This window comes from Papio anubis, chromosome 13, assembly GCF_008728515.1.
Source record: "Papio anubis isolate 15944 chromosome 13, Panubis1.0, whole genome shotgun sequence".
NCBI classification, from domain to species: domain Eukaryota; kingdom Metazoa; phylum Chordata; class Mammalia; order Primates; family Cercopithecidae; genus Papio; species Papio anubis.
This window is the reverse complement of record NC_044988.1, coordinates 649,922-671,993: the sequence shown is the minus strand read 5'-3', so window position 1 is coordinate 671,993 and position 22,072 is coordinate 649,922. Positions and strand designations below refer to the sequence as shown.

The 22,072-nt window shown below is 40.3% G+C and overlaps 1 protein-coding gene and 1 non-coding gene across 17 annotated transcripts in view; both read left to right on the top strand.

The window, feature by feature from the left end:
* Nucleotides 1-22,072, top strand: part of FANCC (FA complementation group C) — a 224,328-nt gene that overhangs the window by 143,166 nt on the left and 59,090 nt on the right. For all 16 annotated transcript variants that reach the window (XM_031654792.1, XM_031654794.1, XM_003912008.5 and 13 more), the window contains 2 exons: nucleotides 9,955-10,065; nucleotides 10,955-11,019. In XM_031654792.1, the coding sequence (XP_031510652.1) occupies nucleotides 9,955-10,065; nucleotides 10,955-11,019 (176 nt within the window). The remainder of the gene's footprint in view (nucleotides 1-9,954; nucleotides 10,066-10,954; nucleotides 11,020-22,072) is intronic.
* Nucleotides 9,499-9,605, top strand: LOC116270176. The gene has a single exon (XR_004178102.1). It is a non-coding gene; the product is annotated as a small nucleolar RNA U13 (small nucleolar RNA).

Sequence of the window (22,072 nt, the reverse complement as noted above, 5' to 3'; positions counted from 1 at the left end):
AAAACTAGCCGGGCGAGGTGGTGGGCACCTGTAGTCCCAGCTACTCGGGAGGCTGAGGCAGGAGAATGGCGTGAACCCGGGAGGCGGAGCTTGCAGTGAGCTGAGATCCGGCCACTGCACTGCAGCCTGGGCGACAGAGCGAGACTCCGTCTCCAAAAAAAAAAAAAAAACTTGCCGTCTTAGGAAAGTTCACCCCCATGATCTTAGCATGTTCAATGGCTTTTCACACATGAGCAGTGTTTCATTCTTAACTTTTACATGAATTGAAATTGGGCTTAAAATCATTTTAGGTACAGCTGTGTTAGTTCCCATACTTTCTACCCATGGAAGATTTTCTATCAATGGTCAGGGTGATAATATCTGTACGTCTTTATGTCTGAACCTATTCATTTATATGCACATCCTTTCCTTAATTACTGATTTGTATATTTAGAAACTCAGTGCTTCATTAGTAAAATGAGGGAGTTAGAGTAAAGGATCTCCAAGATTGCTTTGCCAGCATTTGAAAAAGAACCTATTATTGTATGACTATAGAAATTTATTTTTGTCCAAGAGCCAGTGCCTAATCTTTAATGGTTTTGTGTTTAGACTATTTGCCACTAGGTGGCAGTAAAAAAAATTATTCTTAGCAATGAGAAATGCTCATCAATATTTAAGTTTACTTTAAAATAAAAATTTAGGGTACCAAAGTTTGAGGTATCTGTTTCAAAACTATGTAACCGTATACTGGCCTCTGTATATTGTTTCTAGGACTTAACCCTTATTTTATTCAGGGAAAAAACTCTTGTGGCACTTCATAGCCACTTATATTAGGGTTATTATGGAAAAAGTTAGTTAAAATATGTAATTTTGTTTTATATATTTACACACACACACAGTGTGCACACACACACAATGTGCGCACACACACACAATGTGCGCGCACACACACACAGAGGAGAGAGAAAGGTTAGGTACCATTCAAGGTTTCTGGCATCCACTGAGGGTCTTGGAGTGTATCCCTTGCAGATAAATGAGATACTGTATTTTCGTTTTTCCACGACATTATATGTTAAAGTCAGCTCGTGCAATGCGGACATTGGAAATATAGTCATGTGCCTTATAATGACATGTTGGTCAGCAACAGCCTGCATGTACAATGGTGGTCTCATAAGATTATAATGGAGCTGGAAAGTGTCTATGACCTAGGGATGTCATAGGTGTAATGTAACATAACACATCGTTCACATGTTTGTGGTGATTCTAGGTAAACAAATATCCTGTGCTGTTAGTCATATGAAAGTATAGCACATACAATTATATATATACATGATTACTTGATAATAATAAATGGCTATGTTACTGGTTTATGTATTTAACATACTTATACTTGTTATTTAGAGTGTACTACTTATTTAAAAAAAAAAAAAAAGTTGGCCAGATGTGGTGGCTCATGCCTAAAATCCCAGTGCTTTGGGAGACCAAGGTGGAAGGATAACTTTAGGCCAGGAGTTTGAGACCAGCCTGAGTGACATACTGAGACCCTGCCTCTACAAAAATAAAATAAAATAAAATGAAATAAATAAGCCAGGCGTGGTGACACATGCCTGTAGTCTCAACTACTCGAGAGGCTGAGGCGGGAAGATTGCTTGAGCCCAGGAGTTCAAAGTTGCAGCGAACTATGATCGCCAGCCTGGGTGACAGAGCAACACCCTGTCTCAAAAAAAAAAAAAATTAAAAGTTAAAAAAAAAAGTCAACTGTAAGATAGCTTTAGGCGGGTTCTTCAGGAGGTGTTCCTTCCGGAAGAAGACATTGTGATTACAGGAGGTGATAGCTCCACATACGTTATTGTTACTGCCCCTGAAGACCTTCTAGTGTGGAGGCAGAAGACAGTGATGTTAATTGCCTGACGCTGTGTAGGCCTCAGCTAATGTGTGTACTTCAGTTTTTCTCTTTAGTATTTAAATTTTTATTGATACATAATATGCATACAGAAGCACATGCACAAAGCATTAAGATAAAGCTCAGTGAATTATCACAAGGCAAATACATTTTTGTAACCACAAGATAGAACCAGCCTTGTTCGTGCTTCTGACTTCGCTTTCTTCCTTCTTCCTCTCCAAAGGTAGCCACAATCTTAAGAGCTAGTGTTATAGATAAGCTTTGTCTTTTTATACAAGTGTTTTATTACAGAACATTTTAAACATATACAAAATTAACAAAATGGTATAATAGATCTGACACTCAGCCTCAACAACAACTCATCATGTGCTGTTTCTGCTTCATCTATACTTCGGCTCATTCCCCATCTCTTTATTATTATTTTTTGTTATTTTTATAAGATGTATGTGCATTGAAATGTATACTCTTAACTGTACCTTTTTGACAAATCAGTACACCCATATAACTTTTTCTCCTCTTAAGAATAGAATACCGGCCGGGCACGGTGGCTCACACCTGCAGTCCTAGCACTTTGGGAGGCTGAGGTGGGCAGATCACTTGAGGCCAGGAGTTTGAGACCAGCCTGGCCAACATGGTGAATCCCCATCTCTACTAAATATACAAAAATTAGCCGGGCGTGGTGGCCGGTGCCTGTAATCCCAGCTACTCCAGAGGCTGAGGCAGGAGCGTCACCTGAGCCCGGGAGGCAGAGGTTGCAGTGAGCCGAAATTGTGCCATTGTACTCCAGCGTGGGCGATAGAGCTAGTAACAGTCATTAATGTGCATGTGAATCACCTGGAAATATTATTTTAAATCCAGATTTTAATAAAATAGGTCAGATTTTGATAAAATAGGTCTGGGTTTTGTCTGAGAATTTGTATTTCTAACCAAGTACAGATTCATAGAGTACATGCTAACTACAAGGTCTCTTTTATCTAAAGTAAATAAAATTTGATGAATAAGGGAAATTGACCTTAGATGCAAGAGCACATCAAGACACATGCGCAATGTGCTATCTGTAGGAGCATTTGGTTAACAAGAGCGTAAACCAACCAAACCGTTTTATAATGATTTTAATCCAAAATTAGCGAAATCCCTATTACGGTTTCCATGGAAATGTTCTTTCAGGCTAAGAAATGTTAGTTTCACCAGAGGGCACTGGTTAAAAACAGCACAGATTTGGAAGTCGATGTCTTACAAAGTAAGTGACAGACCCCTCTTTATACCCATAAGCGGCTTTTACAGAGTTACCCAAAATTCAGTCATTTGTACACCAAGTGTAGATAATTTTCATAGCTTCCTATTAAAATTGTATTTTAACGCCCTTACGAAATTTAACTCAATTTTCTTATAAAAGTAAGTAACATTTTTATATGACATTGTAAGTCCCATTTTATATTCAACTTTAACTTACACACTTGCATTAGGCGCCGTGTCTGTGTGTTGACCACCCAGTGTTCTTTGGGGTTCCACTGCTTGCACAGGTACCACAGCTGGAGAAACACAGATGCACAGACACAAGCTGGGTGCTGCGTCTCTTCCTGCCTCTGGACATCAGGGCGCCAGTCGGCCTGGTTGTACGAATGGAGGTTGTGTTCCCCAGCACAGACGGTCTCATTCCAGGGCACTCGCCTCAGAGGAGGAAGAGGGACCAGAAGGTCCTTTTAGGGGCACTTCCTGGCACATGGGCCAAGCCTTCTAAGGGGTGAGGGCTCCAACCAGCAGGTACAGACCTCTCAGAAGGGAGGGATAAGGCAGCCGTTCTGAACCTGAATCTCTACCACCCCTCGTGCCATCTCATCAAGACAGCTCTGAGGGGCTGTTCTGGCACATGTCTGGACGTCAGAGGCTGGCGGACAATGTGGGCTCTGACGGGACTCAGATAAGGTCTGTTCCAGGGAAGCAGGAGGTTGATGGTCAGCATCTGGAATGGTGTCCTTGTGGACAGTGAGTTGCCTCTTTGGGTACAAGTCCATTTTCACTACAGACGAGGCTAGAGCAGGGTGTCCAATCTTTTGACTTCCCTGGGCTACATTGGAAGAATTGTCTTGGTCTACACATTAAATACACTAACACTAATGATAGTTGATGAGCTAAAAAAAAAAAAAAGGCAAAAAAAAATCTCATACTGTTTTAAGAAAGTTTACAAATTTGTGTTGGGCTGTGTGCTTCAAGCTTGGGCTGGAGAGTCTGGACGGCTCCCCGATCCTTTCTGATTCTCTTTGGCAGTGAGGCCTGGAAGGGGCTGAGTCTCAGTATCTTGGGGAAATTCTGGAAAGCCTATTTGGGAACCTGAGCAGACCTCTTGCCTGGAGCTTGAATGCTTGATTTGCTGTCCTGGCCACATCCATGCTTGGCAGCCAGAGAGCAGGGTTTGCATTCACACTGGCACAACAGTGAGCCAGGGGTTGAAGTGACCAGGACAAGTGTCTGGGTGGCAGTGTGCCTCAGTTTTTAACAAAAAAGTTTAAAAAGTTAAAAAAAAAATTTAGAAGCTTATAGTGTAAGGATATAGGGAAAGAAAATATTTTTGTACAGCTGTGCAGTGTGTTTTAGGCTAAGTGTTGATTTTAATAGTCCAAAAGTTCAACAAAAATAAAAGGTTTATCAAATTCGAAAGTTGTGGTAAGCTAAGAAGAGTTTATTGCTGAAGAAAGAAACGTGTTTTTATGAATTTAGTGTAGCCTAAGTGTACAGTGCTGTAAAGTCTACAGTGGCGTACAGTCATGTCTTCGGCCTTCACATTCACGCTCCGCTGACTCATCCAGAGCACCTTCCAGTCCTGCAAGCTCCATTCATGGGAAGTGTCCTATACAGGTGTACCATTTTTTCCATGTTATACCATAGTTTTACTGTACCTTTTCTACATTTAGATAGGTTTAGATCACAGTGTTACAGTATTCTGCACAGTCCCATGCTGCACAGGTTTGTAGCCAGGAGCAATAGGCTCTCCCGTGTAGCCTAGGTGTGCAGCAGGCTGAGCCGTCTGGGTTCATGTAAGTATACTCTGTGATGTTCGCATGCCAAGAAACTGCCTAACGACGCATTTCTCAGGATGTACCCCAGTTGTTAAGTGATACATGACTGTAGAATCTAGGGAACTATTTGTGGCTATTTTAAACATTACTTAGGAATTATTTACGATCTCTCATCTCAGCCTCTGAAATCAAATGTCAAGACAGAGCTCATGCAGTATTGGGAAGTCACCTTCCGTGAGCTGGTCCCAGGCCCAGGGTGTGAGTGCTTCTGGGAGGCTGTGGGTTAGGGGGAAGCCTGGGCATGGCTTTGTTTAACTCTACAATCTTAACTGACCCTTAGCTGTTACTGCTCAAAACTGGCTTCCTTCAATTGCATACTACCTTACTTTCCATCCCAACTGGGTCTGTAGCGCCTTGCACTCTAATTGTTTGAGGGTGGATTGTATAGTAACAGTAGCCATCTGTTTATGGGTGGCTTAATTGAAACTTTGCTTAATTGAATTTGATTAAAAACTGAACCTGGGGTTTTCAGTGAGATGCTATACTTAGAGAACATAGTGCCTCACACGTTGTAAGCACTTGGTAAATTTTAGTTGTCACAGTTGCTAGAATTCCTTCAAGAAGTCACTGCTCACAAGTGAGGGGCATAGGAGAGCTCCCCAGGCAGAGGGAATCGGACATACTAAAGTCCTGATGGCCCAGAAAGCCTGTGGCCCTCCAGGGTCGCAGACAGGCTAGTAAGGAGCAGTGAAGCCGGGTGTGGGGTGCGGTGGTGGCCCAGGCTGCTTCACTCTGAGAAATGTGGGCTTCACAGTAAGAGTAACTGGAAGCCGAAAGGGTCTCAGACTGAGAGCGTTCAGATGTGCATTGCTAAAAACTATCCCGGCAGTCTCATGGACAGTGGATGTGGGGAGGTTCATTATGAGTCTGGCCGTAGAGTAAATAACTAACCTTGGGCAGGCTGCTTCAACTGTCTTGTTTTCCTCCTCTTTAACCCAAATTCAGTAACTACCTACCCATAGGCTGTGAGGATTCAATGAGTTGCTACTTGTAATCTGCTTAGAACAGCGCCTGGTGTGTAGGAAGTGCTTTAAATGTGTGTTAAATAGAATGCAGAAGTCTGGTTTCTGAGTAGAAGGTTGCATTCTTCGGACACTGCCCTCCCCTCACCTAGCATCAGACTGACCTGCTCCGTGAAAACCCAGACTGCTGCCGACTTGGAGACCGCCTGGTTTCCAATCCAAGTCCTCCTGCTCTGCCTGCGTCTGACTCTCTGCCTGGGTCTGATTCAGACATCTCCGTGTGGATTGGACATATGGCTGGCCAGGCCTGGCCGGGCTTTCCCTTTTCCCAGAACACCTGCCCTGCACCCCGCTGGGGGTTCAGGCCCCACACTGGCTTGCCAAGAGCACCAAGCGCTCTCCCTGCTGTGCAGGCCCCACCTTCTCCCTTCAGAAGTTCAGTGGAGTCCAGCAGTAAGCGCGGCTGGTGGAAAGCACCATCGCCCTCCACAGATGGCACGCTGGCTTGTACCCGGGCTCCCTGGCTCTGCCCAGCCACAGCCGCTCCCCCTCTCTCTCTCCCAGGTTGCCCTTGGTGTTGAAAAAGAACACACCAACATGGAGACGAACTCCCTGGGGCTATGGTCCGCTTCTGTTTGCTTTCTGTATTTGGGGCAGATTTGAACTGAAAGAGGGAAAAACAATAACAAGCAAGTGGCTCCACCCTTCTCTCTACCTTAGAAGAGCTTCACTCTAGCCCTGTAAGGCTCCTGTTTTCCCCCTTTCCAGTGGATTCACTGTTTTGTAAATCATGTAGTACACACTGCTGGGGCGTCTGTTGTTGTTTTTATTAATCGTGAATGTCGTCTACTGAGAAGTGATGTTTTAAAGCTACTTTGTTAACTTGCAATTCTAATTTGAAAACTGTAGATAGGATATAATGTAGGAATGGCAGGTTTCCACTTAACATGACTTGGGAGTGTTGCCTGGATTCTCTTTTAAGGATACGGAGGCAGGTCTGAGCTCACAGGGAGAAAGTACATGATCCTCACAAAAGGCTGCATCCCGGATTCAGGGTAGAGTTTCCCCCAGGGGTAGAGACTGCTGTTGAATCATGGTGAGGAAGGGCAGAGGGCATAGAAGGCTTCTGTATTTCTAATGCTTTACTGATGAAGCTTGAAGGTTTGTGGAATTTGACATAATATTTTGTGTCTTTTTGGATGTGTGAGATATTTTATGGTGAAATTGAAATGACCACCATGATAGTGGTAACCACCCAGAGTGTCACTGGTATGTGTGCCACGTGCTTGTCGTCCGGGTCCATGGAGCCTACCTGCCCATCACTGAGGCACCCTTAGCCTCCACCTCAGATTAGACTGTCATCTCCAAGTATTTGTGTATGAAGTTACATACATACATTTATATGCACAGATGCAAATTCATTTTATCTCGTAATGTGTTACCACAAAATGCAGTATAGGACTTTTTTAAAAAATCAAGTATTTCCAAATAAAACTTTTTCAAAAAATATTTTTTTCCTGGTATTAAAAGAGGCACATACATGTATGGGAGGCAAGGAAACATACTAAAGTAGAAAGAAGAAGAAGAAGAAAAAAATATATATATATATACACACACACACACATATATATATGAAATAATATAAATGTTAACAGTATCTAGGGTGGCACTATTATGGGTCTCTAGCACCACCCTAGAAGCTGCTAACATTTGGTGATAGCTGTGATCTAAATATATCCCCTAAAATCCATGTGTTGAAACGTAATCACCAATGTGTTAATATTAAGAGGGGCTTTGGGGGGTGATTAAGTCATGAGGGCAAAGCTCTCATGAATGGGATTGGTGATTTTATAAGAGGTGGAGAGAGTGCCCTGGGCCCTTTTGCCCTTGTGTCCCTTTCACCATGTGAAGACACAGCATTCATGGTGTCCGTCCCCTTTAGAGGACACAGCAACAGGGCATCACCTTGGAAGCCTTCACCAGACACTGAGCCTGCCAGCTCCTTGGTCCTGGACTTCCAGCCTCCAGAACTGAGACATAAAGTTCTGCTCTTGTCAGTGACCCCATCCAAGGTATTTTGCTCTAGCAACACAGACGGACTCAGACAGTGGTATTTTCTTCCATTGTTTTTCCATTCTTATGTATGGATTATTTTTATATTGATGAGATCATTTCTGAGTATAACATTTTACATCTTTCTTCATTTAATAGTATAACCATTTTAAATACTATTAAAATTATTCATAAACTTCTTTTCGTTGGAGACAGGGTCTCACTCCAACTCCCAGCCTGTAGTGCAGAGCCTCAATTTCTGGGGCTCAGGCGGTCCTCCTGCCTCAGGCAATCCTCCTGCCTCAGCCTCCTGAGTAGCGGGGACCACAGGTGTGCACCACCATGCCCAGCTAATTTTTTGCATTTTTTTGTAGAGGTCAGGTTTCTCCGTGTTGCCCAGTCTGGTCCCGAACTCCTGGGCTCGAGTGATCTGCCTGCTTCGACCTTCCAAAGTGCTGTGATTACAGGTGTGAGCCACCATGCCTGGCCCCTTTATAAACATGTTAGTGGCTTACAGTGAGCCACTGTATAAGGATATTCATCATTCCCTACTGTTAGATAATTTTTACTCTATGAGAAATAACCACTACAGTAAACATCTTTGAGCATAGTTCCTGTCATCATACTTGCATTTATTTCCTTAAATGTATGCCACATATATCAAAGGTTCTGAATATTTTGAAGACATTTAATATGTTTTTTTCAAGTTGCTTTCTATAAGGCAGGGCCTCTATTAACCCGTAATCTGTCTTTGTTCGGGCGACAAACCTCTAGCCTGACACACCCCTGGAGGTCCAGGCCTCCTGATGGGTTCTGGGCTGCGCTGCATCTGCTGACACTTCATGGGCCCCTCGGTGCCATTCACAACTGCAGTCTGTGTGGGAGACCCTATTTCCATCCCTCCAGGAGCTCACACAGAGTACCTGTTTCGCAGAACCCCGTACAGCATTAGCTATTCACGTCTGTAAAAACTTGAACTCCTTAAGTGAAAGTGCCATACGGGTGTCTTACTCTTGTTGATTACGGGGGACGAACATTCGTTTATGTGTTTCTTAGCCATTTGTGTTTTCTCTTATGAACTATCTATTCATATGCATTGTTACGCTCTTAGTGTTTGTCATTTATTTTGTACATTAATTTGATAACATACATAGAATCTGTACTGTTTGTTGTTAACATTCTTCTTAGTTTGTGCTCATACTATTTTTCTGGTAAACACAAGGTTTTATTTTTATTGAGCACAGCCAAACCTCTTCCCTGATGATTTTCTCCCAGCATTTTCAGTTCTCAGAGTTCTTTCTCATTCAGACACCTGAAAAATGTTCTTATTTTCTTCTTGTGTATTATTTCATTTTTACATTTATCTCTTTATATTAAACTGGAGTGTATTTTGATGAATAATACCCGGTGAGAATCTTTTTTTCTTTTTACAAATAGTTTTTGAGGCACCACTTATTACATAATCTGCCCTTTCCCTACTGATTTGCGATATGTTCTCTATCTTACGTTAAATTCTATTGTCCGGATCCTTTTGTAGTTTGTGAGCATGATCACGATTGGGTGTTTCACGTGCGTGTGTGAGATGTGCCACCCTCGAACCTTGTGTGACATCGGCACATTGCCCAGCTGACCTCAAAAAACAAAAAAAAAGAAATAATCTTATCATCGCTGCTAAACATATTTTACTGAGTTTAAAAGCAATAAAGATTCCTTTCTTAATATAAGTAAAGCACTGCTCATTCATTATATATATTTTCGTTTTCACTGTCAATGTTTGTTTAACTTGACTTCTTTTTAATGTATTAACTTTAATGCCAACATTTCTCTTTTACGCTTTGAATCAAAGTAAATTGGGTACTTTGACAGATTTTTTTGTTTCATAGAGACCACTCCCATTTGCAAATAAATTGTAGGTATTGTACCTAAAAGGCACTTGTATTCACTTTTAAAGAAGTTGACTTTTTCTGTTTATGTTTTTTAGGGTGTATTATCTCATATACTTTCAGCACTCAGATTTGATAAAGAAGTTGCTCTTTTCACTCAGGGTCTTGGATATGCCCCTATAGATTACTATCCCGGTCTGCTTAAAAATGTGAGTATTCAAAATTTATCACTTCTGGAATGTTTACTGCTGAATGTGCCATCAGCGAAAAGAGTAAATGGAAATATTTCAGTCTTCCAGAAGAGACGTTTAACTTTTCTTCGTTTATCTCTTCTTACCTTGGGCAGTCGTATGGCCACGTAAGGGAGAAACGTGAGATGGGAAGTTATGAGAAAGAAGGAAATCAGGAAGGGTTTTACCAAACCAACCAATCGCCCTCTCTTTCTAGGAACACATCTCGCGTATTCACTCAGAGATGTTTGGGAGAGGAGCTTTTCTTAGCTATTATAAACACAGTCTTGTGCTGTTGGACGAATCTTGTATTTCAAATAACCTGATTGGACTTTTTTGTTAAAGCAAAACAGAAAATTCAATACATAGTTTTACATATTTACCTCTTAATATTAAAGCTTTGTTTTCTTCTGGCTTACGTTGTAGCCAAATGTAAGAAATTTTAACTTACAATCTTGATGTAACTCTTTTAAAAAATGTTATGAGATTTTTAATGTTTGCCAACCATTCTGGTGTTTTGGAAGCTTTATACAAGAAAAACTTTTTTTTTTTTTTGTAAATGAAAATTTTAAATGAAGAAACAAACTAATTTTTCTTTAAATGGATTTTGTTTTAATTCTTAGGAAATTAGTGACCTGTCTGTTGTTCATTACTTACATAGAAACGCAGAATTACAGACATTAAACATAAAATCCCAGTTATTAGTAAATGTGACATGGCACTGCTTCCTTTTCACTTGACAGAGTAAAACATGAGAAGATGGGGGTTGGGGGAATCTCAACGGAAATATCACTCACACCAAGAAGAATAGAACTGATGTAATCCTGTTTGCAGCGTGAGTTAACCTGCAACTGATTTTGTTTTACAGATGGTTTTATCATTAGCGTCTGAACTCAGAGAGAATCATCTTAATGGATTTAACACTCAAAGGCGGTAGGTGTTAAACTAAACATCCTTCTTCTCAGGTTTCAAAATGTATCAATTTGGTTATGAGAGGAAAATTTTATAATTCATAGGAAATGGATGTTCAGTTACGGTTGTATGTTATATAGAAAGATTATTTTAGTGGAATACATAGCAAATTGGTGAGTTTTTTCAAACTCTTTTAAAAATCACAATTTTCTCAACTCTCACAGAGCAGTGAGTAAATCCTACAATGTCTTTTGTGGGCCCATTAGGTAAAAAGCCCTACATTTACAGTAGGGAGCACAAAAGAAAGAGCAGTACTTAATTTTACCCTGGGATTGCTCACTCTGCAAGAGGAGAATGTGCACAGATGCAAGTATGTGCTGTCACACTAGCCTGCCCTGGCTCTGCCTTCTCCCAGCACACGCGCACGTGCGCGCGCACACACTCTCTCACAGAGTCAGGATATTTACAAGGCAACATTTGATGTGAACATATGCCCTATTTTAAGAAACATGATATTCCAAAATCTAGACTAAACAAATCAAAGAGATTCAGACAAATTAAAAGGCAATTAATCACATTACAAATGTTTCTTCAGTCTGTGAAAGAATTTCAGTTTTCATTAGTGGGCATTTCATTTTTGACGTATCATTAACCGAGAGAATCTGGGAGTGAGGGACTTGTTTTTTTTTTTTTCCCGTAAAGCTATTGCTAATTCAAGTGCTATCAGAAATTGTCTTTGCCCTCAACCTTTAGGAATCTTTTGCACCTAACCCTTAAATATATAATTATTATAGGAAAACATTGGAGAAAATCTTCATTATGTTGGATTTGGCAATGTAAAAAGAACTATAGGAGATATGGAGAGTGTTTAGATTTATTTATTTACATGTCAGGTAGACTTGGATTTAGTTGTGAGGTGAATGTTGACTGATGGATCTTTTGAATTATGTAATTATAAATTTATTTAAAAGGACTTTAAAAATCAGTCAGTGCAATGTGTATGTACTCCCTACACCAAACTCCCAAAATATGCATCACAGTTGATTTTTTAAAAAGCAGCTCACAATAAAAATAATTTTTAAAATCTGTTAACAAATAGAAACAAAGGATCAGAATGCAAAATATAGAAATGACTTGGAAAAATCAATCATAAAGAGGCAGACACTCCAGTATAGAAATGAGCAAGGAATCTAAGCAGGTCATTACCAAAAGTGAAAACTGAATTACTAATATTAAAGGAGTTCTTCAGGAATGACATCAGCAAGATGGCAGAACAGGAAGTCCTAGACCTTATTTCCCAATAGAGACACTGACTTCACTACAACATACATCCCAAAACCTTTCAGTGAGAACTGCAGAACCAATTAAGAAGTCACAGTGCTGCAGGCAAGCTCAAAGTGTAGAATAGCCACATTGAAATTGATTTAAAAATCTGTTTCGTTTCAACTGTGATAGCCCTTTTCCAAGTCTGGCACAGCTTGGTGAGATTGGTAGGAAAAACCCAGCTTGTGGCTTCTCTCCCTTGGGCGGGAAAAAGAAGAGTGGAATGTGCATCCAACATTCTCACTTTTTAGGGAGCAGACTGAGGAACAGATTTCTGTCTCTACTGACTGGGAGCACTGACGAGGAAATTGCATACAGTAATCCCTCTTTATCTATAGGGGATATGTTTCAAGACACCCAGTGGATGTCTGAAACTGTGGATAGTACCAAACCTGATTGCCATCAATCATAACACATTTCTGTATTCCACTCACAACTTTAATGTCTTTTCCATCTTAACTAAACACTCACCATATATGATGGCTGTAATTTTTGCCATGTGAGATGCAATGACAAAACTAACACAAATTTTTTTCCTTCTTTACTATTTCACAGATAGATGATGTGTTTTTACTGTAGATCTCAGCAACCTCAGCATATGTCTTTCCTTATTAAGTTGAAAACTTTCACCTTTTCACTTAAAAAAAGCACTTTACAACTTCTCTGTGGCATATGCAAATTGCCAGCCCCAGTGCTCTTGGACTTTGAGGTCATTATTAAGTAGTAACAAAATAAAGGTTACTTGACACAAGCACAGTGATGCTGTGACAGTTGATCTGACCACCAGTAAGGCTACTAAGTGACTAATGAGCAGGTAGTGTATATATCATGGATACCCTGGGTAAAGGGATGATTCATGTTCCAAGTGGGACAGAGTGGGACACCATGAGATTTCATCATGCTACTCAGAACAGTACACAATTTAGGCCGGGTGCCGTGGCACATGCCTTTAATCCCAGCACTTTGGGAGGCCGAAGCAGGTGGATTACCTGATTTCAGGAGTTCAAGACCAGCCTGGCCAACATGACAAAACCCCGTCTCTACTAAAAATACAAATTAGCCGGGCGTGGTGGCGTATGCTTGTAGTCCCAGCTACTCGGGAGGCTGAGGCAGGAGAATCACATGAACCTGGGAGGTGGAGGTTGCAGTGAGCTGAGATTGCATCACTGCACTCCAGCCTGGGCAACAGAATGAGGTGCCATCTCAAAACAAACAAAACGGTACACAATTTAAAACCTTTGAATTATTTCTGGAATTTTTTCATTTAGTATTTTTGGACCACGGGTGACCATGGCTAGCTCAAACTACACAAAGTAAAACTGCGGATAAAGGAAGACTACTTTTGATGTCTTGGGGCCGTGGAGAACAAAAGCAAGCTTGGTGGTTTGTGGTAGCACCAGAGAGCTGGCAGCGCTGTGGATGGAGGCTGGCACAGCTCAACAGAATTGGGAGAAAACGCCTAGCTCGCGACTTGTTCTTCGGGAGGGGAGGAGAAGAATGGAATATATACATCCAGTGTTCTGGCTTTTCAGGGGCCTACTGGAGGGACTGGCGTCTGTCTGTCCTGACTCACAGCACTGACAGAGGAATGGCGTCCTTTGGAACCGGAGCGCCGCAGCTTGTTGCAGCGCCGGAGAACCTGCAATACCACAGACGGACACGAGGGGGAGCGAGAGCTTAGGCGCTCTCGAAAATCCGGTAAAGCCCTCTAATTTGGGAATCACATGCGTGAGCCCAGAGAAGATACATCCCTGGAAAAGGTTTGACGGACCTCCAGAGTCTCCAGCCGGGTCCACTGGTGAAAGTCTTCCCTTGTACCATGTCAGTCGATAAAGACTGAGAGAAGTGGATGTTTCTTTAAATGTACAAAATACAACAAAAATAACAAGACACAAAGTAAACCAGGGAAATGTGGCATAAACAAAGGATCAAAATAAAGCTACAGAAACAGACCCTAAAGAAACAGAGATCTATGCATTACCTGACAAAGAATTTGAAATAATTGTCTTAAGGGATCTCAAGGCACTACAAGAGAACACAGATGAACAACTAAATTAAATCAGGAAAACAATACATGAACAAAAGGAGACTATCAACAAAGAGATAGAAGCTAAAAAAGAACCGAACAGATATTCTGGAGCTAAAGATACTCAATAAGTGAATTGAAAAACTTACTAGAAAGGTTCAGCAGTAGACTTGATCAAACAGAAGAAAAAGAAAACTTAAACACAAATCATGTGAAATTATTAAGTCAGAGAAACAGAAAAAAGAATGAAGAAAAGTCAAGAAAGCCTAAGACACTTGTGGAACAACATCAAATGGAACAATATACACATTATGGGAGTCCTAGAATAAGAGAGAAAGGGGCAGAGAACTTACTTGAAGAAATAATGGTGAAAACTTCCCAAATATTAGGAAGGAATTGGATATCCTAATTTAAGAAGCTCAAAGGACTCCAAAGAATGAACCCAAAGAGGCCCACACCAACATACACAAAAATCGAAATGTCGGAAGTTAAAGACATAATCTTGAAAGCAGCAAGAAAAAAGTGACGTATCATGTATAAGGAAGGTTCCATAATATTGTCGGTGCATTTCTCAGAAGAAATATTACAGGCGAGAAGGGAGTGGGATGATACATTCAAAGAGCCAAGGAGGAAACAAAACAAAACAAAAAACCCTTCCAACCAAGAATACTGCATCTGGGCTACATCATCCTTCAAAAATGAAGAAGTAAAGACATTCCCAGATAAACAAAAGCTGAAGGAGTTCATCACTAGACCTGCCTTACAAGAATTGCTAAAGGGAGTCCTTCAAGTTGAAATGAAGGAATATTAGCAATGTGGAAGCATACAAAAATATAAAGGCTTCTGATAAATGTACACATACAGACAAACACAAAATCTTATAATACTGTGTTGTATAGTACAGTTGTCCCTTGGTATCCACAGAGGATTGGTTCCAGGACTTCCCACACATCAAAATCTATAGATGCTCCAGTCCCACAGTAAACTGTATGGAACTTACAGATATAAACAGTCAATCTTTAGGTTCTACATCCTGCAAATACTATATTTTTGATCTATGATTTAGTTGAATCCATGGATACAGAACCCATAGATATAGAGGGCTGAGTGTACATAACTCACTTTTTAATTCTGATATAGAACTTAAAAGCATAAAAAATGTTAAACAGTGTTGATAAATACAAAATAGAAAAGGATGTAATTTGTGATATTGATAACATAAACTGGGGAGGGAAATGTAAATGAGTAGTGTTTTAGTATGTGATTGAAGTTGTCTTATTAGGTTGTTATAACTCTAAGATGTTTAATGTAATGCCCATGGTAACAACAAGAAAATACCTGTAGGAGATGCACAATGGAAAATGAGAAGGAAATCAAAGCATGTCACTATGAAAAAATCAATGAAACCCAAAGGAAGGGAATAAGAGAAAATCATGAACAGAATAACTACAAGGTATATGGAAAGCAACAAAATGGCAATAGTAAGTCCTTCTCTATCAGTAATTACTTTAGGTGAACATGAATTAAACACCCCATTCAAAAGACGTAGAGTAGCAAAATAGATCAGAAAACAAGATCCAACTATATTCTAGCTGCAAGAGACTCACTTGATACATTGGCTGAAAATGAAAAGATGGAAAAATAGATAATCATGCAAATGGTAACCAAAATAGAGCAGGCATAGCTATACTTGTATCAGAAAGCTATCAAAAGAGACAAAGAGATTATATAATAATAAAAGAGTCAGTTCAGGGAGATACAACAATTACAATAATATATGCACTTAACAGAGCGTCCAAATATATGAAGCAAATACCAATAGAATTGAAGGGAGAAAGAGACAGTTACACAATAATAATAGGAGATTTCACCTCCCCACTTTTAATAACAGATTGATTAACCAGACTGAAGATCAATAAGAAAATAGAACTTGAATAATGCTATAGACCAATTGGACCTAATAGACATACACAGAACATTCTACCCAATAACAGCAGAATATACACTCTTCTCTAGCACATACAGAACATTCTCTAGGAAAGACCACATGTTATGCCACAGAACAAGTCTTAGCAAATTTAAGAAGACTGAAATCATAGTAACTATTTTTTTTGACCACAAGGGAATGGAAATCAATAACAAAAGGAAAACTGGAACATTCACAAATATGTGGAAATTAACACACTCTTAAACAACCAATGGGTCAAAGAACAAATCACAAGAAATGTAGAAAATAACTTGAGACAAATGAAAATGAAAACACAACATATCACAACCTATGGGATGCAGCAAAAGCAGTTCTAAGCAGAAAGTTTATAGTGGTAAATGCCTGCATTAAAAAAGAAGAAGGTGGCCGGGCGCGGTGGCTCAAGCCTGTAATCCCAGCACTTTGGGAGGCCGAGACGGGCGGATCACGAGGTCAGGAGATCGAGACCATCCTGGCGAACACGGTGAAACCCCGTCTCTACTAAAAAAAATACAAAAAAAACTAGCCGGGCGAGGTGGCGGGCGCCTGTAGTCCCAGCTACTCCGGAGGCTGAGGCAGGAGAATGGCGGGAACCTGGGAGGCGGAGCTTGCAGTGAGCTGAGATCCGGCCACAGCACTCCAGCCTGGGTGACAGAGCAAGACTCCGTCTCAAAAAAAAAAAAAAAAAAAAAAAAAAAAAAAGAAGAAGGTGTACATGCTTTTGAAGGAAGAAAAAAAATATAAGAAGGATCTCAAATCAGAAACCTAACTTTACACTTCAAGCAACTAGAAAAAGAAGACCAAACTAAACCTAAAGTTAGAAGGGAGAGACTAATAAAGATTAGAGCAGAAATAAATAAAATAGAGAATAGAAACCAGTTGCGTTTCTATACATTAATAAGAACAACCCAAAAAGGAAGTTTAAAAACAGTCCTACTCACAATAGCACCAAAAAGAATAAAATATTTAGGAATAAGCAATTAAGGAGGTGAAAGATTTGTACAGTGAAAACTATACTTTGCTAAAAGATATTACATAAGACATAATAAAAAGATATCGCGTGTTCATAGATGAGTTAGGTTTTTTTTTTTTTTTTTTTTTTTTTTTGGAGATGGAGTTTCACTCTTGTTGCCCAAGCTGGAGTGCAGTGGCGCGATCTCGGCTCACCTCAACCTCCACCTCCCGGATTCAAGTGATTTTTCTGCCTTGGCCTCCTGAGTAGCTGGGATTACAGGTGCCTGGCACCACACCCAGATGATTTTGTATTTTTAGTAGAGATGGGGTTTCTCCATGTTGGTCATACTGGTCTCGAACTCCCGACCTCAGGTGATTGACTTGCCTCGGCCTCCCAAAGTGCTGGGATTACAGGCATGAGTCACTGCACCCAACCTATACTTAGTATTTTAAATGCCCATACTACCCAAAGCAATCTCCAGGTTCCAGTGTTATTTCTATCAAAATGTCAGTGGTGTGTGGTTTTTATTTTTATTTTTTTTACAGAAATAGAAAAAGAATCCTTTAATATATATAGAATCTCAAAGTACCCCAAGTAACCAAAATGATTTTGAGAAAGAAAAACATGGTGAAGGCCTCATACTTCCTTTTTTCAAAGCATATTACAAAGTCACAGTAATCAAAACAGTGTGGTACTGGCATAAAGGCAGGCATATTGACCAATAAAACAGAATAGAGAGCCCAGAAATAAGGCTTCACATATATGATCAAATGGTCTTTGACAAGGGTATCCTGTCTACAAGATTGGGAAAAGATTGTCCCTTCAATAATTGGTGTTGGGAAAACTGGATATACACATTCAGAAAACAAATTTGAACCCTTGCCTTACATTATATATAGAAACTAACTCAAAATAGATTAAAGACCTAAACATAAGACCTGAAACTATAGGGGAAAAGTGTCATGGTATTGAACTTGGCAATAATTTCTTGGATATGACACCAAAAGCACAGGCAAGAAAAGCAAGAATAGACAAATAGGACTACATGAATTTTTTAAATGTCTGTGCAACAAAGGAAGCAATCAACAGATTAAAAAGCAGCATATGTAATGGGAGAAAATATTTTCAAACCTTATATCTGGATAAGTAAGTGGTTAATATCCAGAATATACAGAGAACTCCTGCAACTCAATAACAGCAAAATAATCCAGTTTAAAAATAGCTCAAAGACTTGAATAGACATTTCTCCAAAGAATATATACGAATGACCAACAAGCATATGAAAAGATGCCCAACATCACCAGTTATCAGGGACATGATAATCAGAACCATTATAAAATACCAGTTCACACCTATTAGAATGACCACTATGAAAAGAAGAAAGAGAAAAAGACAAATGATGAGGATATGGAGTACTTGGAACCCTTGTACTCTGTTGCTAGGAATGTGAAACTAGTGCAGTCACTATGGAAAACAGTATGGAGTTTCCTTAAAAAACTAAAAATAGAACTACTAAATGATCCAGCAATCCCATGTTTGTGTATATTTCCAAATAATTGGGAACAAGATCTCTAAGAGATATTTACACACCCATGTTCATTGAGCATTATTTACAAGAGCCAAGAGGTGGAAGCAACCTGTATGTCCATCAGCGGACGAATGAGCGAAGAAAATATGGTATATATACACACTGGAAGAGTATTCCACCTTAGAAAAGAAGGAAGTCCTGTCATATGCTACAGTGTGGATGAAAGAAGTAAACTAGTGACAGAAGGCAAATACTGCATGATTACTTACACTTATGTGTGGTATCTAAAGTAGTCAAACTTGTAGGAACAGAAGCTAAGGCCAGGAGCAGTGGCTCACACCTGTAATCCCAACACCTTGGGAGGCCAAGGCGGGTGGATCACCAGAGGTGAGGAGCTCGAGACCAGACTGGTCAACACGGCAAAACCACATCTCTACTAAAAATACAAAAATCAGCCGGGTGTGGTGGCATGTGCCTGTAATTCCGGCTACTCAGGAGGCTGAGTCTGGAGAATTGCTTGAACCTGGGAGACGGCGCTTGCAGTGAGCTGAGATCGTGCCACTGCACTCCAGCCTGGGTGATGGAGCAAGATTCCGTCTCAAAAAAGAAAGAAAGAAAGAAACAAAGTAGAATAGTGGTTACCTTGGGATGGGAGGAAGGGGAAATGGGAGTTGTTCAATGGGTATAGAGTTTTAGTTTTGCAAGATATGAAAGTTTTAGAGATCTGTTGCACGTAAGGACATATAGTTAACACTACTGTACTGTACACTTAAAAGTGGTTAAAATGGTAATTTTTATGTTAATGTGTTTTTTACCACAATTTAAAACTGGTCTATGAGCTTTTCTGTGCATTTTCAGGAAAGTGTAAACTACAACATCAGTTAGACATCCATTAGGTTATGGTGAGCGTCAGGAGGTTGCTGATGGGAACTTAAATAGGCACAACCACTTTGCAGAACAATCTGGTCTTCCTGGAACTTGGGATTCCTCATTAGTCTCTCTATTAGTGCTCTGTTTATTGTAGCCTCCAATAATTATGGAAAGATCAAGAGGTGGTCTTGATTGAGTTGCCAATAAATTGTATTTCGGGCCTTGGAGGACTCCCATATTTCCTGGAGGTTGATAGCCATTGGGGACTGGCGTCTCCTTCCAGGCCTCATTCCTCCTTCCTGTTGGAGTCAGGACATTTCCGTTATCTCTTGCCTAAAGACAGTGGATAAGAAAAAGAGTATATAAGGCCTTGGCAGCTGGCTGGCGGTTTGCCCCCTGCTCCTTGAATTCACCCCCAAGTAACTCTTTTATAGTAGTCCTCTCTTGCAAGCTTTTAGGGTGGTGGTATTTCCTTCAAAAAGATCCCACCTACCTACCAAGCCAAGCTTTTCTCAGAATTTGTGGGTCACCAAAAGCCCCCATTTTACAGTATTATATATTTAATTGTAAAAACTCTTCCATCATTGACATGATTGTATATTTAGAAAACCACACTGTCTCAGCCCAAAATCTCCTTAAGCTGATAAGCAACTTCAGCAGTCTCAGGATACAAAATCAGTGTGCAAAAATCACAAGCATTTCTATACACCAATAACAGACAAACAGAGAGCCAAATCATGAGTGAACTACCACTCACAATTGCTACAAAGAGAATAAAATACTTAGGAATCCAACTGACAAGGGATGTAAAGAACCTCTTCAAGGAGAACTACAAACCACTGCTCAGTGAAATAAAAGAGGACACAAACAAATGGAAGAACATTCCATGCTCATGGATAGGAAGAATCAATATCGTGAAAATGGCCATACTGCCCAAGGTAATTTATAGATTCAATGCCATCCCCATCAAACTACCAATGACTTTCTTCACAGAATTGGAAGAAACTACTTTGAAGTTCATGTGGAACCAAAAAAGAGCCCACTTTGCCAAGACAATCCTAAGCCAAAAGAACAAAGCTAGAAGCATTGCACTACCTGACTTCAAACTATACTACAAGGCTACAGTAACCAAAACAGCATGGTACTGGTACCAAAACAGAGAGGTAGACCAATGGAACAGAACAGAGGCCTCAGAAATAATACCACACATCTACAACCATCTGATCTTTGACACACCTGAGAAAAACAAGAAATGGGGAAAGGATTCCCTATGTAATAAATGGTGCTGGGAAAACTGGCTAGCCGTATGTAGAAAGCTGAAACTGCATCCCTTCCTTACACCTTATACAAAAACTAATTCAAGATAGATTAAAGACTTAAATGTTAGACCTAAAACCATAAAAACCCTAGAAGAAAACCTAGGCAATACCATTCAGGACACAGGCATGGGCAAGGACTTCATGACTAAAACACCAAAAGCAATGGCAACAAAAGGCAAAATTGACAAATGGGATCTAATTAAACTAAAGAGCTTCTGCACAGCAGAAGAAACTACCATCAGAGTGAACAGGCAGCCTACAGAATGGGAGAAAATTTTTGCAATCTTCCCATCTGACAAAGGGCTAATATCCAGAATCCACAGAGAACTTAAACAAATCTACAAGAAAAAAACAACCCCATCAAAAAATAGGCCAAGGATATGAACAGACACTTCTCAAAGGAAGACATTTATGCATCCAACAGACACATGAAAAAATGCTCATCATCACTGGCCATCAGAGAAATGCAAATCAAAACCACAATGAGGTACCATCTCACACCAGTTAGATGGCGATCATCAAAAAGTCAGGAAACAACAGGTGCTGGAGAGGATGTGGAGAAATAGGAATGCTTTTAACTGTTGGTGGGAGTGTAAATTGCTTCATTCGTGGAAGACAGTGTGGCAATTCCTCAAGGATCTAGAACTAGGAATACCATTTAATCCAGCTATCCTATTACTGGGTATACACCCAAAGGATTATAAATCATGCTGCTATAAAGACACATGCACACGTATGTTTATTGTGGCACTGTTCACAGTAGCAAAGACTTGGAACTAACCCACATGTCCATCAATGATAGGTTGGATTGAGAAAATGTGGCACATATACACCATGGAATACTATGCAGCCATAAAAAGGGTGGGTTCATGTCCGTTGTAGGGACATGGATGTAGCTGGAAACCATCATTCTGAGCAAACTCTCAACAAGGACAGAAAAGCAAACACCACATGTTCTCACTCATAGGTGGGAATTGAACAATGAGAACACTGGACACAGGAAGGGGAACATCACACACCAGGGCCTGTCGTGGGGTGGGGAGAGGGGGGAGGGATAGCATTAGGAGATATACCTAATGTGCATGAT